Genomic DNA, 15983 nt, shown 5'->3' on the forward strand with positions numbered 1-15983 from the left:
GAACCCCCTTTATGTTATACACATTTTTGGAACAGCCTTTTAAGCACATTTTAATCATACCCTGCTGCTTGGAAATGAGCATAACCATATCTCACATCACTGCATTATGACTCTTAAAGAAAGCACCAGTATCCACTCCCACTTATTCTAGAAACGTTTTGAGGCATAAAATGCAATATTAGATATGCTACTTAGAATAAATCAATATTTTTGAAATTTGGCTTGCAAGTATACAAAGTTAAGAAAATAATGGAATTATTATGCAAACTTTTTTCTACAAAAAATGATAGCATGTGATGGCATTTCTTGCTGAGAAAGTTTCGATGAATACAGCCAAGGGCATTATAAACTTAAGCTCAAAGAACTACATTATTTACAGTGCTAACTATTTTTTGAGTTAATAAGATACCCAGTGCATAACACGCTTATTTATTAAACTTAACAAACATGGAGGGAGGGGAGAAATACAATTTAAGTGAGGATTTTCTCACGACAAGTAGCCCTGCAAATAGGTATTGTTGTTGTTGTTATTATTAATATTAATATTATTATTATTATATCAATTATATATTAAAAGAACATTTAAAGGACTTTATGTAGCAAAATTCTAAATAGATGCAATTTACACACACACACACACACACACAAAGATGCAGCAATGGTCTCTGTGTCAATACCTTAGCAGTAGAAGAGACATCATCCCAGTACAGGGAGGGGTATTCATACTTTCCATCCAGTATCTGGTCAAATAACTCCTCCTGGTTATTGTCAGCACTGTAAAATAAATGTAACAATTTATGAAGTTTGTGTTAGTATACAAGTGGTGGTCTCACGTCAATGTCTGACGTGCAGTACAATGAAATCCCACTTAGGAGATATCTTTTAATAAAGACACCATAAATTACACCTTTAAATAACACCCTTTTATAATGACATTTTTTAATAAAGGACATGTTAGCAGGATACATTTCATAAAGGACATGTTATCAAGGATCGTAAAGGACACCTGCAAAAAAAGAACATATATATCCCTTTCCATCAATCATTAAAGGCTTCTGTCCACAAATATCCAAATTTGTGACACCTGGTGTGTGCTTTCTATATGCTTCTCTGTAACATATGTAGCCATTTATGATGAAAGTCCAACTGCAAACAATCTAGACCCAGATCTGCCATTGATAATGTGCCAGCAGATCAGGCTATATGTTGCATAGACCAAGAACTGCTGTCACATTATGTGATGGCAGATCTGGACTTGTGAATTTTGCAATTGGACTTTCATCATAAATGGCTACAGTAAATACAAGATTGCTTTTAATGTGAACAAAATCTTGAGGAAAAATTTGGCCATGAAATTATGAAAACATATTTATCTATGATTCTCAGTTGTTTTTTTTGCAATTCTCCATTTTTACAGTTTTAGAACTATACTTTTATTTGGCAAAATATAGCCATTATAGTGCTGATGTGCTGTTAAATGCTAATACATACTGTTTTTGAATATTAAGTTAATTATCCAGGTACAGTGTACCAATAACAAGGATTTATTCATCACCCAGACTAAATGAACATCCCTCTACACATAATTACTCTACCATACATAAAATTATTATCATACTGTATCTGCCTGCATGTCAAGTCCAACTGCAAACTACTCAGACCAAGATAATAATAATAATAATAATGAGGACTTTGTATAGCGCCTAATCTTTAGAAGCTCTAAGCGCTTTACAACATTAGACAACACATATAAGATATAAAAAAAACATATAATGATATGATTACAAAAACAAACACCATGAAATTAGAAAACATTAAAAAAAAAACATTATTAGGTCTTTAAGTTTGTTTTTGCAGTCGAAATAAGTGAGTTTTGAGAGCACTTTTGAATGGGATCACTGTGTCTTTGTGTCTAAGTTCAGTGTCTAAGATCTGGGTCTAAGATCTGGGTCTAAGATCAGTGTCTAAGATCTGGGTCTAAGATCAGTGTCTAAGATCTGGGTCTAAGATCTGGGTCTAAGATCAGTGTCTAAGATCTGGGTCTAAGATCTGGGTCTAAGTTCAGTGTCTAAGATCTGGGTCTAAGATCAATGTCTAAGATCTGGGTCTAAGATCAGTGTCTAAGATCTGGGTCTATGCAGTTAAGAGCAATGAGTAGAAACACATTACACTTGTATGAGATGGTTAATTGCCTGCAAATAAGTTTATATTATTCTCCAGTAATATGAAAATGAGAAAGAAAAGAAAATACATTTCCATATGTTTCAAACTAGGAATGCTTTACCTGTTAAATTAAATTTTCCCATTTACATTAAAGGCAACTTCCATATCATCTACTTGTAAACTGACAGCCCATACATTACAGTGTGACCCTTCCATGTTGTTGTTGTTGTTGTTGTAGGGCTTAACGCCATTTTTCAGCACACGATAGGCTATACATGGCGGCCAGTATTAATGGTGGAGGAAGAACCCGGGAAATCCCCGGAAAGAACCACCGACCCTCGAGAAGCTACTGGCAAGCTTTCTCACATATCCACATTGGCCGAATCCGAGACTCGAACCCATGCAGACAGAGGTGAGATGGCAGTGATCCGTAACGGAAAGCGCTTTAGACCACTCGGCCACTCGGGGCCCCGTGACCCTTCCATAACACAGTAGTTGGGAGACATAGAACCTGACCATGTCATAGACCAAACCGTGTTATAAGCAACCAGGTCAGTTAGCTGAAAATATATGCTTCATTGAGATAGTTATCATCATAAATTGATGCAAATTAAATGAGAAATATACCTGTAGTAAAGACAGAAAAGGCTTATATAAATATTTTACTTTCTTCAGAGAACCACGCATAGGTACATATATGTGTATACTGTTGATATATACATGTCTAACTTATACACCGTATACTCGACTGCAAATCTCATCACATACATTGAATCCACAATACAAGTAATTCCATCGTAAATATGCACACACAGAAATTTAAAATATTCAAAAATTTTGTCACAGGTCATATAGTTCTGAATTCAGTGGAACAAATAGCAAAATCACGTACCGAATGATGAAGCACATTTACTTTTCAGTATGTCCCAAGTCACTAAAAGTTAGTTTGCGTTTTAAGCCACCATTGGTAGCGTTCATTAGCATAAACTTTTTTCCTGCAAAAGGAAACTTTCACGGCACAGTAAACTTGTTCCAGTCACGTTGGAAAGTGAAACAATCCATCTGATTCCATTGCTTTTTTTTAAGTTTGGTACAGACTTCCTTTGAAGAAAGGTTCTTGTTTTTATTGAAGATTGTAGTTGGCTTATTTGATGAAGGGTGTATGCGTTATTGAAGTCAACACTAAAGGACAGCTTTGGAGAACCAAACAAATGCCCATTTTTTATTGTGGCGGCAACATCAAATAATTGTATTGCATATTTTTAAACTGATTTTTTTTCTTCTTCCATTTGCTTAGTACATTTTCATAATAATCAGTGCTTCAAAGTTAATCTGTTTTCTCAGAAGTTTTTTCAGCAAACTATTTTATCTGGGTACATTTTCAAACAAGGAATTAGCTGTTGTTTGGTCAGTTGTAGTTGCTGTTCTTCCCTACCTATTGAATAGACCAACAATTAAGAACTAGCTTTTTGGGTTTTTTTTACATATGTGGTAGCACAGTGATGCTGCCTTCCATGCATACATCAGAAATTTAAAAAATGGTCAATGGATGATAGAGACGCAGGTGATCTGGTCTGATGAAAGGGATTACTAGAGAAAATGTGAGTGTTCTGAAGGATTTAATTCTGAGTGAAAAGAAGAGGAATTTTACTTACCATCCACATATAAATGTCAGTCTATGTAAATATATTAATTACTTGTGAACGGCCACAAATTTAACGAAAGATTGATAATGAGATATTGCCTTATCCAGTTGATCTCTGCTACCAGAAATGTCAACAAAAAAAAAGGCAGATGTGTCAAAGCATACAGTACTCATGCTAGATGTCGTCATAAGTGGATTATAATATAACAGTGCACTGTTAAGATGGTTTGTCAATATGGACAAAGAATTTGTTCATGTAACAATAGATAAATTTCAGTGCATTTATGTCAAGTTTGCAGCTTCCTTTCATGGGGCCTCTGAATTTCTCCACTCAAAAACCAATGGTTGCATATACAAGTTTAAACAGCCAACTAAAAAAAAATCACCTGATGGTATATATTGCTACCAATAAGGAAAAAAAAATTGCAATTTGCAACATTGGCGAAGCTCTGTGCAATCCCTAAATAAACTTTTTACACATCATTTTTCATACTTTTAAAAAGAAAATATTTTTTCATGAATGAGAAAAATACATATAAAATTTCAGGAGCCACACCACAATCATCTTGTATTATTTATACACGATCTCTTCCCCAAAACAATAATAAACTTTTTACTTTTTTTTTCTTACTTTCAAGAAGGAAATTTTCTTTTCATGTACGAGAAAATACATATATGAAATTTCGGGAGCCATGCCACGACCATGTTAAATCCAAATTCATGTTATAATGGAGTGTGCTATAGCGGGGTCACACTGCACAATGAAGTGAACGATTCTATCATTTGCAAGACTTTGTGGTAAGGAAAAGATTAAAATTATTTTACCTGTTTCTTAGATTTTATTTAAAATGACTACAAATACAACATTCTTTTCATTTTATAACAAAAACTGCCATTAATTCAGTAAAAACACAAAATAGTGTAGTGACACAACTTGTAAGTAAATCAGAAGTTTCAGACATGATGCTTCTGCCTAACACGATGTCATTTGTGATACAGACAAAACAGTGTTTATGAAACTAAATACTGTTGTCACATGATAAAACAATGCACATACTCTCTACAACACCTACATTACTATAGTCATGTGAACAGTTCATAAAGGGGCCATGTTAACAGTACATTTACAAAGTGGCCATGCTAACAGTTCATACAGTGACTATATTAACAACACATACAAAGAGGCAAACAAAAGTCATTAACCCTGAGTACCACATTTACACATCATATCACTATACCCTACTTCCCAGCTCTATAACATCAGCACCATTTTTGATATACCAAAGTGAGTTATATTACAGAAAAGGAGAAAGATGTTCTACAATGATACCAAGTAATGCAAAGTTTCTGCTCGCATTAACAAATTCAGCTGGCAAAGCATAATTTCTTAGCCAAATTTGTAAGCTCAAAATTGCGAGTTTCAGAACTGGTGTTATTTATATTTAATTTGCATTGTTTGTTTGTTAGTTTTTTATTTCATTATAAGCTATGGAAAATTGTATGTTGGACTTGACCTTGTCCAAAATCAAGTTCATTTTCTACTTGACCAGAATCATTGATTTTTTAAAAATATCTACTGCAAACAACTAATACATAACAAATGGTTTTCTATAAGTATGGGTAAACTATTAGGATTTTTATCTTGACCTGAATCAAGAACAATCTGTTTACCACATTTTATATTTTAATTATAACTAAGATTTTATTTTGTAAACATCAGGAAGCTTCTAGGTTATTTTTCATTAGGTAGCAGTTTTTTATAATAGAATATGCTAATTGTGACCTGAGGTAAAGTCGAGGACTATATAATCTTGATTTTGTATAAATTATTCCTTCATGCTGTAAGATCTAAGCAGAATCCATGGTATTTTTGTTGTACCCAGTAGTTCATTTGGGCTGGGATTTTATTTATTCACTGGAAACAAAATGCTCATCATAAATAACATTCTTGGAAACAGATGCTTGAATTTATAGTGAAATTTCAAATGAGGATATATTCTTGGATTGTATTATTGTGATTCAACGAATGACTATTAGCTCATCACCACTATACAGGTCACCACAGGTACATCAACACTTCCAACATTGGATTTCCACTAAAGTTCATTCAGAATTTTAATCATTTGGACTTGTGTCTGTAATTTAGGATTATCTGAGATTTAATCTGCAATTCTGCCATACCATAACTTCTTTTTTTTACATTTTCTCTTTTTTTTCTCTACAGAAATACATTATTTGTTGAATTTTACAAAGCTTGTTGCTCCTTGCTCATTTCTATTACTTATATTAAGACCATAGAGTCATAATACAGGGGTTTTTGTCTGGAATTTAGACTTTTTTGCCTCAGACCTAAAGCAGACTGGTCTGAGCTGCACATAAACAGATGAACGTTAGCAAAAAGTATGATAAGTTTGAGATCAGGAGTGAAAAGGGACCAGGAGACAAAAATGGTGGGTCTGATACACACACAAAAGTCAATATTTCACCCTTATGCACATGAATGTACAAAGTAACCAAAATAATGACTTCATGGTTAAAGTGTAATTAAATTTTTAAATTTGAGCTTTATGTTAGGTATTTTCATTGTTTTTAACTATTTTTGAGGTTCAAGACACAAAGCAGCTTTTCTCTATGGTGAGGACAACATTTTTAAAAAAATGTGATAAAGTACACTTTTGGTTTTGTTTCTATATAAAAAGATAATAAAGTGAAATTAATAAATAACTATAAAAAGGTATATAAAAAACTAAAAAACTAAAAACTGAAAATACCTTCAAGTGCTAAGAAATTTCTGCTAAAATGTCTTCCTGTACCCTACCCAGCAAATAATTCATTAAAGATTTAAACATTCATCTGATGGCATATATAAGGCCTGTAGTCTAACATGCAGTTAACACAATACGCTGTACACTATATACAATAACCTGTCCTAGGACCTATTAAATTCCTTTACATGGATTAGTAAGCTCTTGAGTCTTCTCATCCAGCTGCAATTCAAGTGCCTTGATATCCTCTACTTTATCCCTTGTATACTTTCTATTTGCATCACACAGAAAAAATGTCACTGTCCCTTTACAATTATCGTCCATAGTATGATTTTGAAAGCCAGCTTGGCTGAAAATGAGATTTACTATTGTTAGCAGCTATGCTCAAGTTATTTTGAAAAATGTGTTCTTAAGGAATAATATTATCTTTCTGGGATCCATAGGGTCTTATTATTACATATTTATGTTTTTCCCCCATAAACCCTAAAATGTTATGCCAGGAGCTGATAAAAAAAATTGAGATCTAAAACTAGCATGTAGTCAGAATTTCTGTCATTTGGAGATAGTTTTCTTGTCATCAAAGGAAAATCTGCAAACATGTCAAAACTAAACATTTTTTCATAGTACCTTGAACTAAATAAATGTTTTGATAGTCCATATTTCTTCAAGTGAATTAAAAAAGACAGTGGCAAGATGTGTCCCCAGTTTTTTTCTATCTAGGGTAATTTGGAGGTAAATCATGCCCAATCGTAAATCTGAAAAGACCTCGCTTTGATTTACTCCAAAATAAAAACTTAATTCAAGGGAATCAGAGAATGTAAAATTGTATTACTGTTCTCTATTTCAATTACACATGTTCATGTACCTGAAAACTGATCAGTAAATTAAGCCTCAAAATAATACTTAACAACATTCTGCAAGAATATTAGGGGGTTAATTCATGTTTATAAATCTAAAGGTTTCCACTAACAATTACCTAAGTTAAGCCCACAAGCCTGTACCCATTATGTTGGTGATCAGATCTGGTGTGTTGATTTTGGTCCATACATTTTGTAGTGTAACATATTTTCAAGCCTTTAAAATGATGTCTCTAACTATAGATGCTACTTCTGCCATGTTGCATCTTCTGGTTTGGATTACATGCCCGACTCGCTTAATTCAAAACACAAGTTCAGGAAAGGCACATCGGTTAAAATTTTCAAAACCATCTTAAAAAAGGGTTCAACAGTTGCTCTTTCCAAAAATTTTGACAACAATAACCATTCTGGATCTATTAAATGAATAACAGAATAAATGGACTTTAATTTGCATAATTCACGTGCTTAGAGCCATTCATCGTTTTTGTACAAATATTTGGGTTTTTATTTTATTTGGGGGGTTTTCAAGACATTTGAAGGGTTGTAAGGTCAAAATCAAAGTTTGTTTTTCGAGATTTTTTAGGTCTGCTGCAGACCCTGTGTTTCATATACGCCTTAGCATCCAGCTAAATTAAAAAATCTGTCAGAAACAAATGAGATTAGATGCATTTAGAGTAACAAAAAAAATTGTTACCTACCTGCATATCTGGTAAGAATGAAAAGAATCTCCAGGGGACAATGAATTAACAGGACATATGAAGTGGTTTTGTCAACAGTACATACATTGACCATGTTAATAGTACATACAAAGTGGCCATATTAACAGTTCATACAAAGTGGCCATGTTAACAGTTCATACAAAGTGGCCATATTAACAGTTCATACAAAGACACCAAGAAAGATTGTATTTTCAGGAAGTTTTTACATTTTACATTAGACAGAACACAAAATGATCCATCTTGCAAACAAGAAATTCTGTTTATAAACCAGACAAATTTGTACTTTCAGTAATTCAAGATGCTAGAAGTATGGGAGATGTTGGTCATGTAATAAATATAATGACATCATCTATGGGTTGTTTTCACTGACGTCATGAGCATGTACACAAATATCCATAATGCACCTTGCACTGCCATTGTTCTTCAATACCAAATCATTAAGATTAAGACAAATCACGGATCAAATCGTGGATGAGGTTAGTTATTTCATAGAAATAACACGTTTTATCAGATCTGTTTTTAAATTTCATGTGTATTGATATGGAGAAAAGGACCTCTACATCACAGATTTCTTACCAAGAAACCCTCATGGGAGATGTTCATAAGAGCTATGATGAGAAGATATCCAAGATCCATGTTGACGCCAACATACATGGGGTAGACGAATTCAGCGCCAATCATCTGACATGGCTTGAAATCTCATGTCGACGTGCTACATTTTCTTGTTTTTAAGATTCAGTGTACTCCAAGGAACAACTAAAAAACTGCACATCCTTGGATGCATACAAGCTGTTTCAAGATGGCTGAGTCCAACAGATTCTACACAAGGAGACAGATGGGATTCATTTGCTCAGGGCAGAGGTAACATAGATAGAATGTAGTTTGTAATTTTCAATCTTAACCAAACAAAACCTAAATTCAACAATACACCACCCAATACTGAGGAAAAATAAGATAAAATACTATATGAATATTAGTTTATGAATTGTTTAAATTAACAGTCCATAAACAGCTTTATAAGCATTAAATGTTTTGAGTAAGGGCTGTAACTAGTTCAATATTATTATTATTAACTTAAGCCAGTAAATTAGATGTACATGGCAAAGAGGGCATCTAATTAGCAACACATGGATAGCTAGTTTACACCACCATGTTGTACTATACAGTAATGAATAGTTAATATATACTGTTACTGTTCTCTAACGATTCAGTCTCGTCTACACTGATATCTTTTCAGGTTGTACATTCAATGCATATCAGAGAAAAGCCTCTAGAACCATGGGTGATTGTCAGTGGAGACGGTATTATTGACTCGGCACATTGTACATGTATGGCAGGACTAGGACAATGCTGCAATCATGTTGCTGCTTTACTGTTCGCACTGGAAACATCCACAAGAATAAAGAAAGATGCAACAATGACAGATGACCCAGCATATTGGATGCTTCCAAGCAATGCAGATTATACTACACGATATAAAAGACTTAGTGAGATGCATCTCAAATCAGCAGTGAAGAAGCGAAAGCTGTCCCAGAGTGAAAAAGATTGTGTGGTTCAGGCTTCATATAAAATGAAATACAATAACATTTCTTCCCCAACCAAACACAAAGAAACATTATTCTTTGATGAACTTAATGGAATGACGCCAAAAGCTGCCGTATTATCTTTGGCAGAGTGATTTTCGGACAATTTTAAAGCTAAATCATTATCAGCTCAATGGCCAGTGGATTTTGGGGCATTGTATGATGGTCAGATCAGTGACAAAGAGTTAAAATATGAACAAATACTAGACAAAGGCAAAGCTGTAGACATTTCTATCACAAAAGAACAGGCTATATTTGTGGAGCAAAAAACTAGAAATCAAGCAAATAGTGTTTTTTGGCACAATAATAGAATGAGAAGAATAACTGCATCAAATTTTCACTCTGCATGTGTCTCAGCTTTCTGTGTGTTTGCTAAAAACTATTTGTTGTGGTGAAGGAACCAAAAAAACTTTTAGCTGTGCAGCTACAGCCTGGGGCCAGAAAAAGGAGAAGACAGAAAAGAAGGACTATATAAGACATATGGAAAGGATGCACACAAACTTCATAATAAGGCAGTGTGGTCTGCTTTTAATGAATGCTACCCACAATTTGGGGCTAGCCCAGATGACTTCATAGATTGCAAATGTTGTGGTAGTTGGAATCTGGAAATCAAGTGCCCCTTCAGCATAAGAGACAAAATGAAACTGGGAATTCCCTGGCTAATGTTGGATAGTGGATTAATGCAGTTAAGCCAAAATCATTCATATTATTTACGACTGGCAGACAGTACTGTGATATTTTCATATGGTGTCCCCTAAATTTCCATCTGGAAAGGGTATTCCCTGACAGTGACCTTTGGGATACAATGTCTGTTAAGGTAATAGAATTTCATGCAATGTGTATTATGCCAGAACTTGTATGTAAATACTTTTCACGAAAGCAAGTGCTTGCACCAAAGAGAACTGCTGAACCAAATTTAGTTGATATGGTCAGATGGTCATTTGTGGTGGAGATGATGATATTATGTGAAAATAAAAACTGTTCAAAGAAGTGGTTTCATCTCGAGTGTATTCAAAATGAAGCGTGTGCCTTAAGGAACATGATTTTGTGTTGAATGTCATAACTGAATACTACTGAAATGCTTTTATAAATATGACGGTGTACAATGCCATTGGCCCATGTAACTCGAATGATGAGTTTTTATTCAGTTCATGTGCTTTAAAAATTAGCTTTAAAAATCATTCAATGTTTCTACTTGTTTATGTATCAGTTTATTTATGCTCATGTTTATTGATTGATTTATTACTTTATGAATGAATAACAAAGATGGTTGAATATTTTAATGTTGTTTTTATATTTAATTTTGTACAAATGCCAAGCAATATATTACAAGTGAAGACAAACATTACTGCCACAAACATCAATTGCCACATAAAAGACACATGCTGCTACTATTGGCACTCCTCTCCCAAAACACAATTATGGCAAACAAACCATTATAATACCTTAATTTCAATTTATTAACATATTTCATCAGAAACAAATGACATCATATGCATGACAAGGTGAAATATTAATATTAATATTTATTCATAGTACAGCTTGTTGCATTGCTTTTACAAGTATTTTCTTTCAACATGTATGAAGTGACCTGCCTTAATTAATGGTACATATACTTAACAGTTCAAAAGTTCAGTCTTTGTACTTTCATCTAAGCAAATGGAACAACTGAAGGGCACAGATTTGTCAAGCAACATGCCACTTTGACAATCTTGTCAATGGTTGGAATATTTTCTTCACTTCTGAGCTTGATGAATTCAATGGGGTCAATGCTGTCAAATATTCTAAACTTTCTCAAAACAAGACCAATAACTCTTTCTATGTGAATTCAGACTGATGCGATTTTTCTTGAGTCTCAACTTCAAGGGGATGCAATTGTGATTTTCCATGTGTGAAGTTGGGAATAGCTAATTCAGCTTGAAAGAAATTCACCACCTCTTCTATGTTGAACCCTCTATCAACCATGACAACATCTCCAGGCAACAGATTATCAAGAATCCCAGATTTTTCCATAATGTATTTGTCAGATGTTCTGCCACCCCAGCCTTGAGAAATAAAAGTAATTACACCTTATCCCTATCAGGTACTTGACTGTCTGATTATGCTTATAATTGGAATATGTGTAGACCTTGTTCAGAGCACTACTTGGCCTTTCCATAAACAAGTTCAAAACAATTAAGTACAACAACTACCTTCTCCCCAAATTCCTTTCTAAAACACATAGGCATTGATTTTCTCAAGTTATCTCATGTTGGCCACCTTACTAAAAATTTAGCCTTGTATAAGTACATCAAGGGTGGAGTGGAGTCTTCTCTGAACAGTTGCTACAGAAACATCTAGCTGGTATGCCAAGTCTTTGAAAAGATAATTAATTTGAAGTTTCAACATACACAATAGAAATTCATTCTCTCATGAAAAACCTTTTATATTGCTATTCATGTATCCCTCAAAAAAGTTAAAGACTAGTTTTAAAACTTCAAACCTTGGCATACCTGTATAAAACCCTACTTTTTCTGTATTCTTCTCATAATATTTAAGGCTGTATAATCCCCTAATATCAAATTTTTCATTTTCTGAAGCTTCGTTGAGCCTCAACTTGTTGTCATCCACAAGTTGTTGAATATCTTTAATCGTAAGGTCAGTCTGGATTCCTTTACAATGTGATTCATCTTCAGTCGGTAGTTGAAGAATTGATTCGCTACTTCCAGCATCACAGTGAGCAGAAATGTCACAAGCAGTTAACTCAGGAGATGCTGAATGGTCTTCAATGACGCTTTTGCTGAAATCAGTGTGCCTCTTTTTTAATGACAGAAGTGTTGTTGTTGTTGTTGTAGGATTTAACGCCATTTTTCAGCACACGATAGGCTATACATGGCGGCCAGTATTAATGGTGGAGGAAGAACCTGGGAAAACCCTGGAAAGAACCACTGACCCACGTGAAGCTACTGGCAAGCTTTCTCACATACCCACATTAGCCGAATCCGAGACTCGAACCCATGCAGACAGAGGTGAGATGGCAATGATCTGTAACGGAGAGCGCTTTAGACCACTCGGCCACTCGGGTCCCCATGACAGAAGTGAGGCAGCTGCATCTGATATTTCCCTTTTATGTTTGCATTGACTAGCACGAATAAATCTCTCATTGGCTAGATGTACATTTGGAACAGGTGAAGATATCTCTGGTTTTCCAAGATGCAGTGATGTCAGCTATGATGGGTTGGCTTTGTCATGCAAGTAGGCTTTTACACCTGCAAAATAAATAATATGTTGAAAAAGGTGTGTGTCTATTAATTTGACATGATGAATGAATATTTATAAATCTAATAAACTTACATCTAAATGACTCTGATGACCAAAGCCATCTTCTGCAATTAATTCAATGCAAGCACGGCAAAATATATCATGTGGAGTGGGTGGGGTAAGATGATGTTACCTCAAACTAGCTTTTGAAAACAAACAAAAAAAAACAATTGTATTACCATTTATCATTTTATATAGCAGAAGACAGAATCAAGGCCACAGAGAACAATCATTGGCTCTAGGGTAAAAAACACCTGGGCCTCTCCTAGTTCTTGTTCAAACAAACTTTTTCTTTTATAAAATTAAAGTGTTGTTCGGACCAGGCACCCTCATGGGTTGCCTGCTCCCCTCCCCCTTGTCGGCCCTGGATAAAATACACAAAAAATTACACAAAATAAAGGGAAAATTCAAAACTTACCACCAACAAAATGTTGAGAGCAAACTATCGTTCGTTCCCACTTTTCCTGTTTTGATGTCCTTTCTGCCGACAGCTGCTTTCCATAACTGATGTCTTTCTTCCGACAGTTTTCATGCTTCTCTTTGATCCTTGATAATTTTAGGCATTTTAAAAAACATAGATCTTTCTGCACACCATGGTGGTAAGAACACCCAAAAATACCACAAATCGGCACTGTACAGTGGTGAGATGCCGGTATGCATTTCCAATGGAATTAAAATGGCCGACATCGGAGAGCACACATTTTCTGACATCATGTAAAAACAACCCATTGTTGTGTCACTGAGTGCATGCGTAAGATAGGCATATCCCACATGAATTTCGCAGTGGCAAACTGTATTACCCTTATGGTATATAAAAACGAGAGACCAGTGTGAACTTGGAAATGGGCTGGTGAAATAATCATCAGTCACATAGTTTTACCTGGAAAAGGGAGGAAATCCACACAACAGGATGTAGAGGATGACCCCTGCTGACCAGATGTCCACCTTCAGGCCATACCTATGTTAAAATATGTTATATATTTTCCCTTTACTATATTTAAATTGATTAAGTATTTATCATGATTGTCACAAGATCAGTCATACAAAAATCAAAAGGATGTTGAAATGGTCATGAAATTTCATGACTTCTCATGCAATCATATACATTCAATATCACCACACATAACATATATACTCACATACAAGTTGGATGCAAATGCAAACAACATAGACCCTGATCTGCCATCAAACTGTGTAGGCACATGAAGGTCTATGTTGACTGATCTACTGATTACCAAAACTGCACAGACCCAGATCTGTTGGAGCATCATTTGATGGCAGATCTGGTTCTGTGTAGTTTGCAGTTGTTAGCTACTACATATAGTAATAAGATTTTTTGGTTACTCGGTCTTGCTTTACAGCTTCATGCTCCATAAAAAGACTTAATTTTATTTGTGAGGATTTTTTAAAAAAACCAGAGCACTAAAAGCATTATCTTTTATATTTTGAACATATTTCTAATATTTTCCATTAAAAAATGTGCATGGACTTTAATGCAAGAACAAATAATTTTTGCATATATATTTAACATTTTATAAACAATAAAATGATGCAAAAAATATATCATAAAAAAGTCAAATTTCTCACTGTTTCAAATTTATCAACAGATCTGTATTTCTTGAAGATTTTCAAAACATGCAACAGTTAGAATTACGAAGTCACTGTCACAGAAACCATCAAATTCTATCAAACTGAACTGCTTTAAACACCCATCTCTCAATTTCCTTGATGAGGCAAATGATTTTATTTTGTTATTCTATTAAAGTTTAATGGCATAAATGTCATATACTAAAATATTAAACTTTGCAGAGTAAATGTTAATCAACTCAAAAGATGATGGATTTGCAATTGTTTAGCATCAAACATTTCCCCATCACTTAATGCACTGTTATACAAAGCTAGTCATACCCATGGCCAAAATAGTGTTACTTTGTGAAACATAAGCAGCAATTGGCCCACAGAACACATCAACTTGACAGCATTAATTAATTAATTAACACCTGGCATATCTTCTAGTACTGATGAGTGTTCTTGGATTGTGAATACTATTTTGGCCACAGGCGTATCAGATTTTTACAATTGTATTATGCTTCAGTTATTGACTTACCCACTTTCCATTAAGATTTCTGGAGCCACATACGTTGGGGTACCACATACAGTGTACAGTGGTTCTTCCACATATGTAGCAAGACCAAAATCACCCAGCTTCAGTGACCTGTTACCATTGCCATGTTCACACAACTAAATTAGGGAAAAGAATTGGTAATCATAGCTTCTAACCCCAGAGTACAGAAAATACTGAATGCTTTTGACAAAAATACTGATTTTCAGGAACCAATTCTGATTTTTTAAAACTTTAATGCATAAGTAACACTTTACAATATTAACGACAGTAACTTGATTAATTAATGTCAAAGATGCATATGTTGCACTCTTGCACCTTCTGAATGGGCACCTGTTTCATGCATCCACCCATTCAGAAGGTGCAAGAGTGCAACACACTAGCACTCAGACACAGGCTTTTTATTGGAGCCTATTCATACCTTGTTTTTTTCAGTCATTATCAATTCCAACGTAACATCTTTCGTTGATGATCTGAATTCTGTGCATTTTTTTTTACTAATTGTTTTCATTCTAGCAAACGAGTAATCCTTTGCTATTTTACTGTCTGAAAAAGTGCAAAATAAATCACCAGCAACACTAGCAAATGAAAAAAAGGTTTATTTCTAAAAGAAATTTAGTAAACTGCCAGTTGAATTACATCAAGGTTCTCTCTGGTATGTTGTTCATGACAAAGCAGCAAGCTGATGTTTTTTAGCTTTTTCATGCTGTTTTATGTCATGAAGCCTCCATGCCCAATAGCAAAATCACATTACACAATTTGCAAAATGCAACATTTTCTCCTTTACTAAATGGTTTCACAAATCTAAACATGACAGCATCATTCTCCT

At 34.4% G+C, this 15983-nt stretch overlaps 1 protein-coding gene across 2 annotated transcripts in view; it reads right to left on the reverse strand.

The window, feature by feature from the left end:
- The window catches only part of LOC149797963 (serine/threonine-protein kinase DCLK1-like), a 124506-nt gene that overhangs the window by 16426 nt on the left and 92097 nt on the right, over nucleotides 1–15983 (reverse strand). For both annotated transcript variants that reach the window (XM_089963042.1, XM_089963041.1), the window contains exons 11-13: nucleotides 15140–15273; nucleotides 13913–13990; nucleotides 678–774 (exon numbers count right to left, since the gene is read on the reverse strand). In XM_089963042.1, coding sequence (XP_089819168.1) covers nucleotides 678–774; nucleotides 13913–13990; nucleotides 15140–15273 — 309 coding nt within the window. The remainder of the gene's footprint in view (nucleotides 1–677; nucleotides 775–13912; nucleotides 13991–15139; nucleotides 15274–15983) is intronic.

Source organism: Sinohyriopsis cumingii, chromosome 6, assembly GCF_028554795.1.
Source record: "Sinohyriopsis cumingii isolate HCF-2022 chromosome 6, ASM2855479v2, whole genome shotgun sequence".
In the NCBI taxonomy this organism is placed as follows: Eukaryota; Metazoa; Mollusca; class Bivalvia; order Unionida; family Unionidae; genus Sinohyriopsis; species Sinohyriopsis cumingii.